Source organism: Urocitellus parryii, chromosome X (genome assembly GCF_045843805.1).
Source record: "Urocitellus parryii isolate mUroPar1 chromosome X, mUroPar1.hap1, whole genome shotgun sequence".
NCBI classification, from domain to species: domain Eukaryota; kingdom Metazoa; phylum Chordata; class Mammalia; order Rodentia; family Sciuridae; genus Urocitellus; species Urocitellus parryii.
The window spans coordinates 36,842,248-36,857,838 of NC_135547.1; the positions used below are offsets into that span (position 1 = coordinate 36,842,248).

General features: G+C 39.9%; 1 protein-coding gene across 1 annotated transcript in view; it reads left to right on the forward strand.

Annotated features, from left to right (window-relative positions):
• Window positions 1-12,320, forward strand: part of Lhfpl1 (LHFPL tetraspan subfamily member 1) — a 44,478-nt gene extending 32,158 nt beyond the window's left edge. Inside the window, exon 3 of the mRNA XM_026396803.2 lies at window positions 12,139-12,320. Within this exon, the coding sequence (XP_026252588.2) occupies window positions 12,139-12,320 (182 nt within the window). The remainder of the gene's footprint in view (window positions 1-12,138) is intronic.
• Window positions 12,321-15,591: the final 3,271 nt, after the last annotated feature.

Here is a 15,591-nt window from a genome sequence, read left to right on the forward strand (position 1 = left end):
TTCCTTCACCATTTATTGTGAGTTAATTTCTCCTTTCCCCTATAGGATGAAATTGTATCTTAAGCATTTGTTCAAAAGCAGAAAAATATTTATTTTTTATTTTCATATTTTTATTGGCACATTAAAATGATACATAATAGTGGATTTTGTTATTACATTTTTGAACATGCACACACTGTAACACCATTAAATTTGGTCAAAATCATTATCCAGTGTTATCCCCTTCCCTTCGCTCTCTCTTCCCCTGTATCTTTTTTCTACTTTCCTGATCTCTCTTTGATTTTCATGAGATCTTCCCGAACTTTCTTTTCCTTTTTCCTCTCTAACTTCTACATAGAAGAAAAAACATGTGAGTCTTGACTTTGTGGGTTTGGATTATTTCACTTTACATAATGCTCTCAAGGAGCAGATCCTATTCTAATGGGGATGCTAATACTGTAGTACAGAGGTCTGGAGGTGAGGATTGACCTGCACCCAATAAGCACAAAGAGTAACTGCTATTACTATGGTTGTTATGATAGATCAGACTAATCCAGAAAGTTTATTAACACATCTGATGGGTTTCAAGACAGGGGCAAGGAGGAAAACCAGGGACAATTATAATCCTAGCAGCAATTCCCTGCTTAGAGTTATAGGAGTAAATATAATGTTATGTCTGTGTTCTGTATCATAATTAAAAAATTTTCAAGCCATTGTCATCAAGCCCCATCCAGGTGAATTGTGACAAATGGTGAGAAACATTTAAAAGCTATCTCCCAAGGGAAAGTCCATAGCACTGTGTCAAGTACCGTGTAGAGTCTATTAGAATAGTCTATATATGTTGATTCCCTGTGGATTTTTCTCTAAAAGCTCAACTAGTGTGGGCTGTGCATAAGAATCATTTAGGCCCTTTTCCCACAAATATGAATCCTGCACATATGGAGCAAATGCTAGGAATCTCTGTGTGTGTGTGTGTGTGTGTGTGTATTTGGTACCAGAGATTGAACTCAGGGGCTCTTAATGGCTGAACCACATCCCCAGGCCTTTTTAAAAAATTTTGAGACAGGACCTAACTAAGTTGTAAAGGCTGGCTTCACATTTGTAATCCTCTGTCCTCAGCCTCCAGAGTCTCTGGAATTACAGGCCTGCTCCACCACACCCAGTGAGGAATCTATATCTTAAAGCTCTCCCACACATTTTTAGGAACTGATAGACCAGTTGACAGTGTGTAGCTGAGAGAAAGAGAAGCTGAGAACTATTCATTGTTCTAGTTCTTTGCTAAGTGTTTTATATGTGTCATCTTATTTGATCCTCTGAACTATTAAGTGGCATCATTTCCATTTTACTTATGGAGGAGCTGGAACTAAGAAAGATTAAATGACTTGCCCCAAGGTTCAGTTTATAAGTGGCAGGACATGGTTTCAAATACAGTTCCCTGGAAGTCTCATCCCAGGCTTTTTTCTTGGTACCACACTGACTTCTGAAGCTCATAGAGGCCTAGGTCAAAGCTCTATACTCTCTCATTCAGTGGGGACCTTGGTTGGACACTTCATCTGGTGGCTCAGTTCTTTCCTGTAGATAATCTTCTTGCTTCTAGTTGGGACTTAAATGAATTAAACAAATGAAAGAGGACTGAGATAATGGTTGGTAAAAGTACCTTGCGAATTGCAAGGTACTATATTCATAGATGGTATTATTTGTGGTATGTCTTATTAATCAGAGACCTGGGATCCAGGATAAGTTGCTATGGTATATATCTGATGGCTGAGGGAGAATGGATAGAAATAGTTAATGCTTAATGCTGGAATTCCTGAGATAGGGCTAAGTCAATGGCTGGAATGAGGGAGCACTCACTCTTGAGTCTTGAAGTAGGTCAGCTTGCTGAGTCTGGCCTTCCAGCATTCTTAAGAGTTTAAGGATTATGTCAAAATGAATAACAGTCACTCAATTAGCATATTCTGGTTATTCACTGTATACAAGATGCTGAGTGAGGCACTGTAAAAATGCAAAGAATTCAAGGATATAATCTTCAAGGAGCTTGTAGTTTATTTGAGGAGACATTTTTATAGCTATCTAACAAATTCAACCATAAAGATGTCAATCCAAATTTACTTCTTCATCAAAAGGAGTGAATACTGTTGAAATGGTATGACACACAAGAAAGACTCTAGACTCTTTTTCCCCTTACTATAAGTTCTTATCTGGATTATTGGAAATAGTCCTTGACTTCCTTTCTCTTCATATTCCCCCAAATGTTGCATATCACTCCCTTTACCTAACTCCCATTCCATCCAATTTCTTTGCTAGGGAGTACACATACCTGTAATCCCAGCAATTGGGGAGGCTGAGGCAGGAAGATCACAAGTTCAAGACCAGCCTCAGCAACTTAGTGAAGCCTTAAGCAACTTAGTGAGACACTGTCCCCAAATAAAAACTAAAAAGGGCTGGACATGTGGCTCAGTGGTTAAGTGCCTCTGGGTTCAATCTCCAGTGCCAAAACCAAAAAGTGCTTACTACACTGCTTGACACGTAGAAGCATTTGATTGATATTAGCTACTCTGTTCCAGTTCAAGTGGTGCTGAGAAAGTTCAAGTAGATTTAAGCAGGGAGCTATCGGGCAGATGTTAGAGGAGAGGGACCAATTTCTTAGAAGTCAAGTGCCCTAGAGAGCTCATGCTGAATCAGAGAGGTCCAGTATATGGTTAGCTGATGTTTTTTAAAAATATTTTTTCAGGGGCTGGGGATGTGGCTCAAGTGGTAGCGCACTCACCTGATATGCGTGCGGCCCAGGTTCGATCCTCAGCACCACATACAAACAAAGATGATGTGTCTACCGAGAACTAAAAAATAAATATTAAAATTCTCTCTCTCTCTCTCTCTCTCTTAAAAAATATTTTGTTAATTGTCAATGGATCCTTACTTTATTTGTTTATATGTGGTGCTGAGAATTGAACCCAGTGGCTCCTACATGCTTGGCAAGTGCTCTACCACTGAGCTGCAGCTCCAGCCCTAGCTGTTTTTTTTTTAATCTGTCTCCTTGGGGAGAGTGTCATGCCTGAATTAGCTTCTCAAAATAGCTTTTTATAATCTCAACAACTGGGGAGGCTGAGGCAGGAGGATCACAAAAAGCTAACTCAAAATAGCTTTTTGAGAAGCTAATTCAGGTATGACTGATGGGTTGTAGAAAGGTCAACACAGGGTAACATGCAAGTTTTTCCATGGGTAGGTGGGGTCAATCTGGAGAAAGACCAAGAAGTATAATTTAAATTGGCCTGAGACATTTTAAAGTACCTAAAACAGGATAGCTATACAGGAGATGAAATAAAGAGGAAATATAGGCAAAACCTGAGGAGAACTCAGAAGCAAATACTCAATAGTGACAGGGAAGTTTTCAATAGAAGGACTCAGTTTACTTGGCAGAACTGTGCATGAGAGATAAACTCAGAAAAAATAAAGGTATCTCTGTCATGAGGACTTGACCTTTCACTCTTCACACATCTGACTTCTAGAAAGTGCCATTGTCTTCTATTACCCTCAGAGCATTGGGTGGGACCCAGATGAAGTTGGGAACCCAGAATATCCTACGTCTGTAACAGATCTGACAGGGTTAAAGCACCAGTGCCTCCTAGCAATAACGTGTTTACCTGAAAAACTGAAGTTTTCAGAATTATTTTTTCCTTCATCTCTGCCAAGGGATCCTGGCAGGCTTCTGGAATATTCACTAGGTTCTGGGCCTCCAATCTGGGCTGCTGGTGACACTCACACCCAGGCTGGGGTGTGAGAAGAGAGCTGTTCTCATAGCTTTGGCTGTCTTTTTACTGGGGACTGTGGTGGGGGTGGTAGGGTGTTTGGCAATTGCTTTTGAATTCGTTGGCTTTGCTTTATCTTTGAAGATTATTCATCTGTTTGCTGGAACCTAGTAGAGAAAGTTCTCTGCTCATTTAGCTTGGCTTCATTATAAATGTTTTTATGTTGCTGCCTATGGAGACCCTAAAGTCTAAAGTCATCTCTGAACAGAAGGGACCACCAGCTTCTTCCCAAACCCTGCTGCTTCTATCGTCATAAAATTCAGATCCCTGTGGCAAAAATATGCCAAATCAGCAAATAGTAATCCCCTCTCTCCCTCATCCCCCACCATACATTCCAAGTAGCAGTTTAGGAGATGTATTGTAGCCTAGTTTTATGAATTTAAATGGTGCCACAGTGATAGGAAGATCAGTTAGCTCACCTGAGCTGAATTTACATTGAACAAAACAATACCCCCACTAGGAAGAGGTTTGGTCCCCCCACTTCTCAGTTCACATATATCATGATCTTAGTGTGCTGTGTTAGCATTTTATCCCCAAGAAAAATCAACTTATAGGAAGAAAGATTTATTTTGGCTCACAGTTTCAGAGGTTTCAGTCCATTGTCAGTTTGCTCCATTATTTTGGGCCTGTGGTAAGAAAGAGCATCATGGTGGAAGGACATGAGAGATGTAAGCTTCCCAATTTACTGCAGCAGGGGAGCAGAGAGAGAGAGGATCAGGAGGAAAAGATATAATATCCAAGGGCATGTCCCCAAGGACTCACTCCCAACTAGATTCTTCCTCTTACAGTTTCTAACATCTCCCCCAAATCTATTCAGCTATGAATTACTTAATGGATTAATCCACTGATGAGGTCAGAGCCCTCATGATCAAATTACTTTCCAGAATTCCCACCTCTGAACATTGTTGTTTTGGAAATCAAGCAATCAATGCATGAATTCTGGGGGGATACTTCATATCCAAACCACAACAACTTCTAATATTCTTTTGTGTATCCCATTGACCCTCCATTAGTCTCCTTTTGTTCTTTGATCTCTACTTCTTACCTTTACTCTCTACTCCATTAAATTCTAAAGTATTCCTTGGTATGTCATTGTAGCTGAGGGTCTTACTTTAAGAGCCAGTATAGACAGCCTGGTTTGATATGGAGAAAACTGTGAAGGCTACCGCGGATGGCTCCCAAACAAACATCTCTGCATATCTGGAAGGTGAGGTTGAGAATGATATGTAGGTTCTCATAGGTTCTCTTATACTCTTAGGGTCACTCCTTGCCTTATATTGCCTTTATAAGATCAGAGCACATTTTGCCAACTTTCTGGTTATTGGAGTACATGAGATGCCAAAAATATGTTAATGTTAATATGATTTTTTTTGCATGATACATGAAACTTATTCCCCTTGACTCCAAGAATTTCTAGAACTTGGATCTCACCCTTGCAGAGAAATATAGACACCTTTCTACACCCTAGAACCATTCATATTCTCCAAACAGCTTTATTCTTTCTCCAACTCTGAAGCTCCAAGTTCCTTTATAATTTTTATCCCCCCCCTCAGCAGCCTGTGTCCTAATGCACCAATATTCAGAGATTCTTACCACTGATCCTTGATTACAAGCATGGTTTTCTAAGAGTTGTAGCTCTTAGAACTTGACTGTTGGCAACACCTGTGTCCAATGGGCCTTCACATATCTGACAGTTTCATTATATCACATCTAGTCCCAGTCAGTATGGGTGGTGTTAATTGTCATTTTTTGCTGCTGTATTTCTGCCTCCCTAACTCTTCCTCCAACTTTTCAGGGGTTTCAGGTTCCATCATATGATTATCTAAAAGAGAAGTTTCAAGAAACTCAGAAGATAGACTTATCTCATTCTTTTTGTATGGCTTTCATATTCAACATTGCTTCCCTCTTCTTCCAAGGAGGACCCCTTTGCTTTTGTTTAGTTCTCCAGCATTCTTGGCTTCTAATCTGGTATTCTGAATGAAGGTGAAGCCTGTCTGTCAGACTCTGATTGTGCTTTCAGCTCTGATGCCCACATCAATGCTAGGTCCAACCACAAGCATTAGTTTGGGGCTAACTTATCAGGAAAAGTTGACAGCTGACTAGAGAGTGGGCCCTTAAAGTTTACAGGACTGGGGTTATATGCAAAGTGGTCAGTTGAAGTGACAACCAGTGACAATTTTTCTCTAAACAGTAGAGTTATAATAATATAACCTAATGCTGAATCAAAGGAAACAGAGTCAAACTCCAAACCAATTTGATTTGCAACTTGGAAGAAAAGCAACATGTCTTGATTTAAATGTCAGGCCCACTGCTGAATGATGATTTAATAACTTTTATGAAGAATCCTGTCACAGCAAATTCAACACTGGAATAGAGTGACTCACAGATAGGGTGTTAGAAACGATACAGAAGCACATGGAAAGGAACAGGCTTATCTCAGGACTCATCCAGAAACTTTGCATAAAGCTAATTTGCAGTTAGACTCTTTTCTCCCTGTCTTGTCACCCAGTCATTTGCTTCACAGATATCCAGACGTGGATGTAGAGAAAACCACAGTCTGATGTCAGCTCACTGCAGTATTTTCTGAGGACACAGGCCCTTGAACAAGTCTAGAGTGGAAGTCCAGAGACTGTGCCTTCAATCCAAAGGCAAGGTAGCAATGAGTCTGGCTGTTTCTCAAGGTATTTCAAGAATTCATCTGGTCCTACTGGCCGGTCTTTGGGCACATATTTAATTACCACCACCGCCCCCTCCCCCACCATTTTCAGGGTGAGTGAGTTTAGACTCAGTGGTGTTAAAAAGAGTCCATATCCTGACTCCCAGGAAACCAGAACTTCCTCCTCAGTACTATGTAGATCTCTCTCCTTGAACTTCTATAGTTTTTCACAAAAGCTCAAGGCCAATCAGGCTTCAGTCCTGGTCTGCTTCCCAGGTCAGAAAGGAACCATGCATGGCCATTCTTAACTGAGGACATTCCATTCTGTTGGACTAATCTTTCAGTGGTCAAGGTTCATTTTGAAGGGAATTTAATGTGTAAATATCTAGTGTTTGCCTAGAGGAGAGTTGCTCAACCTGCACAATATTGACATTTTTGGCTGTATCTTTCTTTGTTGTAGGGAACGGTTTTATGTATTGTTGGATGTGCAGCAGTGTTCTTGGCTTCTGGTTAACTCTCTGTTTTCCAATCTTTTACACAGGGCTTTCAGGTTTAACCTTCCCAAATTATGCCTCTAACAGGGTATTTCTCAAGGGAAGAAACATCCTCCTCCCCCAGGGACATTTGGCAATGATGTCAATACTTTTTTCTTTTCTTTATTAAATTGTCTTCTTTTTTAAAAAAAGTTATTTGTTTATTCACTTATTTGTGGTGTAGGGGATGGAACCCAGGGCCAGGGCCTCATGCATGCTTAGGTAAGCACTCTATTATTGTACTACACCCCCAATCACTTTATCACTTTATCATTTTCCAGAAGGGGAAGAATTTTCTGTGGGCATCCAGCAGGTAGAATCCAGGGTACCACATTGCACAGGGTAACTCCTTCAAATAAGTCCCCCTCCCCGCCCCAACCAAGAATTCTTCAGTCTGAGCCAGGTGTGATGGCTCACACCTATAATCCCAGCAGCTCAGGAGGCTGAGACAGGAGGATCATGAGTTCAAAGCCAGACTCAGCAGCTTAGCTAGACACCAAGCAACTCAGTGAGACTCTATGTTTAAATAAAATACTTAAAAACGGCTGGAGATGTGGCTCAGTGTCTGAAATGTCAATAGTGTCAAGGTGGAGAAAACTTGCTCTATCAAATCATCTCTTGGTCAGGAACATTCTATTGTTTCCTGTTGCTTGTGAGAAAGATGGCAAATTTATGAACCTCTCTGATGTAGACGTGGTTTATTATTTGCCAACCATTGCTTCTTTACTAAAACAATTCTGAATGATATGCTGCTTCTGAAACCTGTCATCTGCTTTCTTACTCATATAACTTCCCTCACACTAACCACTCCCTCTGTCTGAGATGCCCACTTCCCACTTTTAAAGCTAAGTTTAAATGTTGTCTCCTCTATAAAGCCTTATCTGAGCCTGAATTCTCCTATCTACAAATAAGTTCTCTTTTTCTCAGTATTCTTATAATCTTTTCTCATATGTATCTTAAAGCACTTATATTTATAGTACAATGGAAAAATTGAATTGGAATGGGCTTTTAGAATTTCTTCAGTAAAATTTCTCCCATTTAAAGAAAAGGAAACAGACCCAGAAATGTGATGTTATTGGTTGAAGGCATTGTACTTTCCCATAAAAACGTAGACTATCATAATTTGTGTCCTTCACTTTGTTCTGACATTATTGAAATGGATAGCATTGATATTTGAGCTTTGACAAAAGTCAAAGCTTCAAATGAAGCCTGGCCTTCAAAACTAAACTCTGACACTTTTAAGTAATAAGTTTCCTTTTTGACACTTACAAGTTTCCTTTCTGAAACTCACATCCCACCACCATATATGGAAATAATTATGACACTCATGAGAATCAAATGAGATTGTGTGTTCAAAATTCTTGGCACATAGCAGTCCCTCAATAACTATTTCTCAGAAGAATATAAAGATCAACAATACTTTGCTGGCATTTCCTAAAGCACCATTAGAGACAAAGAGTAGCAGTTCTTTGCCACTGCTCCTGTATTTTCATCTTTCCATAGATAGATTCTTCTGTGGGCCATGAGATGAGTGTCCAAGCTTTCTGTGGAGTAGCTAAATACTGACAAGTGGAAAGATAGTTCTTTAAACATCTGATTTTACTTTTTTCCCCCTTTTTGCAAAGCAAATGATGTCACTTCTCTGTTCCCTTAAGCAGATAACAGGTAGTATTATGAGGAGAGAGTGGGACAAAAAATATATTTCTTCTATTTCTTGTTAGCTTCCAGGATGGAAGCATGCTGGAGCTTAGATGCTATTGAGAGGCCTAACAGGTGTGTCTGTGAGAGAAAATTCAGTATGCACTTGGGGTAGCAATGGGAGCACTTTGGTGTTGGCTCATAGTGTAGTGGTAGCTGATTTAGTTTACTGAGGCCTTTTTTATCCAGCTTTTTACTTAAGAATTGTCCACTCTGTCATTTTCTTCCTGCCTAGAGCTTTGGGATAATGGCATGCTATGGCACTCATTCCTTTCATTTAGAAAAATAAGTCTTTCCCTGGTCCCATGATGCATGTACCTACTAGAAATGCCCCTGCTACTCTAATGAGGGGATGACCTTAAAGGCAAGTGAGAAACAAAATGTGATTCCCAATGCCTTGTCTAGACTACATTGGGAATGTGTTGAGGAGGAGGAAATTGCTTGACAATGAGCTTATCTCAGAGGTAGCTCCTGCCTACTCTGTAATATAAGAATGGGTTTGGGTGGGAGGGGCTATAGGGAAGCCCAAGAAGGTCTATATAAATTGATTTAGGAGCTTCCTCTGTAGAGCATACAGATCAAAGGTCCAGTAGGAGAAAAATGTTTGTTGGGAGGATGAGAAAACCAGTAGGGGGCAAACCACTGGATTGGGAGTAATCTGGATCCCTGCTTTTACCTCTTCTGCTTCTGAGAAATTTCCTAGAGCTATTCTTAAGCCTCATTCCAGTCTGTAAAGGGAATACAATACAGTCTACAGTCTTCCAATGATGACAGAAATTAAGGGTTTGTAAATCTCCAGAGTTTTCACTCTGTGAATCCCATAGCCATTTTACAAAAACATGTAGTGTGTGTGTGTGTGTGTGTGTGTGTGTTTAGGGAGAGATGCATAAGAAGGAGGATGCAGATCTATTGGCTGATGACTTCAATATGGTATTCTTCAGTCTACTCTTCTCAGAGTCTACCATGTTCATATTGAGGCCACTTTGGAGATAGTTAGATTCCTTTCTCAAAGGAGGCTGCTCTTTTAAATCTGTCCTTTCTCTGGGGTATTTTCATAGTTATTGAATTTTCACCATGATTTTGAGTGGGGCCACAGGAATTTAGGGAAGTTGTATGACTATCTAGGTCTATTGGTAAAGTACTATCTCCTCAGAAAGACTAACCCTTTACACTTTCATAGGAGAGGTTAATGGACATGTTCTAGTACAGATATGAGGATAATGATCCTATAAGAGCCTCTGATGAAGTAATTTTACTTAGGGAAGTCAGAAAAGGTTTCACAGAGAAATTAATGATTGTTCTGAGCTCTTAAGAATAATTGACTAGGGGCTGGGGTTTGTAGTTCAGTGGTAAAGCACTTACCCAGCATGTGTGAGGCACTGGGTTCGATCCTCAGCACCACATACAAACAAATAAACAAAATAAAGGTATTATGTCCATCTACAACTAAAAATATTTTTTTAAAAAAAGAATGACTAAGCAAAGACAGTGATGGGAAGTATAGGTATACATGTGGACATTCAGTAAGCATTTTACAGATGAAAGATAATGTGAATAGGCCTTATGGTGGAAAGGTCCATGGCACATTCTAGAAACAAATAGAATGCTACTTAACTGGTTTCACAACTTTAATTCAAAATTTAAACCAGAGTTTTGGATATTTAAAGTCTAATATGCAAGAATATCCAGCTTCAAAGTACTGTTAGGCTAGATTGCACATATTAAATTATACCCACTGGGGGAAAGCACATGAAGCATTATCAAGAAAAGAAACAATCTGGAATGGGGGAAATGACAGATGAAAATATGTGAAATCTGAATATTCCTCCTAATGTTTTGCTTCACAGCTATGTATGAGGTATATGGACAGATTCCTAGACAGCTCCTTGGTTGAGGTGACTTGAGCACACTGAAATAAATCAGGGAAGGCTTCCAGCAAATGCCAATTATTAAACAGTGTTCTATAAAAGATATGGATTAGTGAATAAGGAGAGAAGGTGTTTCTGGCAGAAGAGACAGTATGAGTGGTGACTTGGTGTGGTACAAAGACTATTTCTGAGGTGGGAGATTTGTGATAAATTAGATCGACATGAATGGAAAAGCAAAACAGCCTCACTTGGGGCCATCTCAGAGTCTTTCTATGACAAATCAACTAGTCAATTAAAATGAGAAAAATTAAGGTTCACTGGGTACAATGAGAACAGAAATAATTGCTTATTTGGTTGAACTTAACCTTTAAAAATAAATTGTCATAAATCTCAGTCTTGCCATCCTCAACTGAGTGTAGTCAGATGTAGCTTTCTGTGAGACTGTGAGAAGGTTGCTGCCTACTTCTTAGGACCTCTCTGAAATTTTATAATTGGGCACTTACCAAATTTCTGGAGTACTGTTTGCTTATGCACTTTATTTTAGCAGTTAGTTACTCTGATACTTCATAAAATAATAACTTCAATATTCTCTGAACTTCAACATTTTTTGTAAGATTGCTGAAAAAAAAACACAAATCCTTCAAACAAAGGAATCTACCTCTGATAAGATGGCAGCTGGTGAGGTGGACTTATGTGAGCAGATGCCCTTTCCCATTACTCTTCAAATCAAAACTCTCTCTTAGAAGCTTGGCTTTGGTTCCAATGTATACCTCCCCTCCCAAGTGTTGAAAGGCTAAATTAGGTGACAGACATGTAGAAAGAAACAAGGGATTTGATTTTGTCTGTCAAAACTCTTGATTACTCAGCATATGGCTCTTTGAAAGCAGCCCATGTGCAAAGGTATATCACTGAGGTTAAAAGTGTGGAGTTTTTGCTGGGTGTGGCAGCACATGGTTGTAATCACAGCTACTCAAGAGACTTTGGCAGGAGAATTGCAAGCTCATGGCAACCTAGCAGGACCGTCTAAAAATGAAAAAATAAAAAGGACTGGAGATGTGGTAGAGTACCCCAGAGCTCAATCCCCAGTACTCTTCACAAAGGTATGAAAACATGGAGTCATCATGCACCATGGCTCATATCCTGACTGCTACTTTCTAGTTGAGAGATATTTTTACAGTTAGCTGAATATGTGCCTTGCTTGCCTCATCTTTTGTAAAGCACAAATAATAAGAGTTCCTATATCATACATTCACTGTGATGGTCAAGGAGATATATGTGTAAACAGCTTAGCATAATCATTGTCATTAGCAGCATTGCCACACTATCATCACCAAACCACCCCCAGTTTAACCCTCTAAAAGGAAAATAAAATCTTGCAGTCTCTTGCTAAAGAAGAAACCTGTAGTAAGCAAAGAAGGAAAAGAGGAAATGGGAAACCCAGTTGCATTCACTATTTCCTGTTCTCACCCTAACTATATTCTAAAGAGAATCTATGAAGACTATACTTTCAAGGATCATTTCTATAGTTTGTTACCAAGGAGAATGCATGAGAAGAAGACAACCCAAGCCTTATGTCTCTGTCTCTGTTTCCACAGGTACCTGTCGCCTTGGCTGGGCCTATTACTGTGCTGGAGGTGGAGCAGCTGCAGCCATGTTGATTTGCACCTGGCTCTCTTGCTTTGCTGGAAGAAACCCCAAGCCAGTCATGTTGGTGGAAAGCATCATGAGGAACACCAATTCTTATGCTATGGAGCTTGACCATTGCCTAAAACCTTGAGCTTCGAAAGAAGACTGGTTGGAGAGGGTGGCAAAGGGAAGGGAAGGGAACTCTGAAAAGAAGTACTAAGACTGAGCCAGTTGGCACCCATCTGCCAGTAGTATACGCTAGTGTTTGCCTGTTTTTTTTAACCCACCTGACATTCATTTTCTTTTTTTCCATAAGCCAATTGGCCTGTAGCTATTTAAAAAACTCATCTAAAGCAATGATTTTCTCAAATATTAATCCAACCAAGATATTTTACAGACCCCCAAGTCCCAAAGTTTTCCTTTAAGCAAAATAAGGAGAAGCTCTCCACCTGAAAGGTAATTGCACAATCAAGCAGTCCTTCAGAATTCTGTAACTCCTGTCTTCCACTTACCTTAAAGCTTAAAGACTGAGTAAGAATAGTTGTACAGTGAGGGATCAGGAGATGGACAGTTCATATCACTCCATTTATATGGCCCTTTCCTTGATATTTTTGCCACTGTTAAACATCTCTGGAACAATGCTGCCCAAATTGTTTTGACTTTCTCACATCTATACCTTCTGTATTTTTTCCTTTCTAGTTGTGGGGAAGCTTTGTGGGAAGGCAACTTGCAGTGGTGAAAATATTAATCAATGATGTTTGCATATAGTCTGGGACCCCTCCTGCATATATGCATTAGAATATTCATAGGAATTCATTTTGTATTCTATTTAAGTGATTGGCATTAAAATATAGTGGCAAGTATTCCCCAATCCCTTATAGATACAGAAATGATGTTCATCAAATGTTCTGAGAAGAGACTAACATTCGTTGGGCACTCAATAAATTTGAATTCAGAATGATGATGACAAGGATGTTTCTGCTGGATCCTTATTGAAATTTCTATCAGAGTTCATTATAATTGACTAGGAAATCCGCAGTAGCATTTAGCCCCTGTAATCACTCCTAGCGTGATACAAGTTTCTCCGCCTATTTCAATGACTGCTCATCAAATGATCTCTCCTCCATCTGGGGTGAGTTAGACATGAAAGAACACAGCCCTGATGTCACCTAGGGCTGATGTATTTTTATCCCTGGCCTCTATCCCATCTGTGCTCAAGGCTGACTGATGGTGTAGAAGAACTTGGTGTCTCCTGGGGGCAAAATTAGTCTCACCCTCTCCCCCAACCCCAGTTAATTCAGGCCAGCTCTATCATTCCATAACTACAGTAAAGGACTGGGGAGGGCCTGTGACTAAAGAGGCCAGCTCATCTGTTTCTATTCTTAATCATTCCAGCTTGATTTGGGTACAGCCCTACCTCAAGGGAGAGGAATGGAAAAACTGGCTTCCTGAGTTATATTCCATCCCCCAAGGAGTCAGCATTCTTATATTGACCTTCTGTAAGTTAGCAAATTCAAATATAGTGTACTCAGGCACAGTTCATTCATTCACTTATTCATGGAGTCAGGAAATATTTCTTGAGAATTTCACTATATGCAAAAGTACAGAGGCTAAAAGGATGAAGACACAGATTCTCACCTTAAAACGTACAGTAGTGAACTAGAAAAGTGGAGAAGGGGAGGGTAAAGAATCACAGGGGGACCACAAAACCAGCTTGAGCATTGGGGGATTCATGAGAAAGATTTCTAGAAAAGACAATACTTAGGATGAGTCTGGGAGATAAATATGGGGAGTTAGGGAGCAAAGGTAAAAAGTGCACTGGACAAGGAGCAGTGTAAGCAAAGGCATGGGGACACTACGAAGATGATGATCAGGTATGAAAGGGGAGGTGACAGAAGCTGAAGCTTAAAAGGGACTCAGTAACCAGATTCTGTAGAACCTTCTACTCCAGGACAAAGAGTATAGATTTTATCTTAAAAGGCCACTCAAAGAGAAGTGATATGATCATGTTTGTGCTTTTCCAAAGACCAGTTTGGTTACAGTGATGAGAATTAAAGAGAATAGGGAGAGACTGGAGATATTTTCATAATCTAGGTGTAAATGGATCAAATTCTGAACTCAGGTATTAACTGTGGGGCTGGAGTAGATGGATGAATTTGAAAGAAAATACAGGCTGAACATCCCTAATATGAAAGTATAAAATCCAAAATGATCCAAAATCTAAAGCTATGTCAGTGTCATGTCCATGCTTGGAAGGTTTCAGAACACTTCAGATTTTGGATTTTTGGATAAATGATGTTCAACCTGTAATATCTGCAAATATTGCAAAATCTGAAGGAAAAACAACTTTGAATTCTGAAACATTTTTGGTCTCAAGCATTTTGGATAAGGGATACTCAGCCTACCTGTAGGAAGTTAATTCCACAGGATTTAATATCTAAAGGACAAACACAAATGAGGGCAAGTGAAGATTTTGGGATAACATCTCTGGTACATGGTACCTTATACCAAGATGGGGAATACAAGAGGAATAGTGCAAAGGAGGAAAGTGGTTATTGAATTCATGTCAAGTATTATCTCTCACATAGAAGTGAACTAAGTAAGGTAAGGCAAGTTGAACATACCTCACTGGAAGGGAAACAACGTGATTGGGTGTATAGCAAGCATCTCCTTTCTCTAAGAAACATGACGAAGAATTGCTGAAATAAATTGGAACTGAGTCAAGATGAATTTTTATATCATAGACACAATAATGCAACTTTGATTTATGAGAGCAGAGTATGTGGTGAATATGTGAAATGTTTAGGAAAGGGCAGATCACTTTCTTTAGATAAGGTAATTTGGCTAGGCGATCTTTCTTCTCAGACTACAGAAGCTTCTGGAATTCTAAGGGAAAGTCATACATCAGACTCCTGGAAAGAAACAGATGGTATATTCAAGGAGTTTAGCTGAGATGAGTTTAATGCAGGAGCCATTTGTGGTAGTATGCTTGGTGAAAAGGGAACCTACCAGTAATGATTAGGCTTAGAAAGACTATGAATAGTTGAACCACTCTGAATGACCCATGCCTTCCAGTCCTGAAGCAAGAGGCTCTGACCAATCACTACATTTTGTGGTGATTTGGGTGTTGTCCCAGCCCAGGAAGTAGAAGGCATGCCTTCAGGTGTAGGCATGTCACCTGTGGGGTTGAGCTACACTCACCTATTCTTTTGTAATCCCTTTGCCCTGTTTGGGATAGAATGTTCCATGGAAGCTTCCTTTGTGTGTCCCCTTCTCTTCCTCTGCCTTTGGGTGCAGCCTTCCTAGTTGTCAGTCAATCTGCTGACAGCAGACATCAGAAGGCTAGATTCAATTCCCTGACACCTGACCCCTTGACTCATTTGAATGGCTTCTCCCTAATAAAAAAGGTTCAGCACATGCAC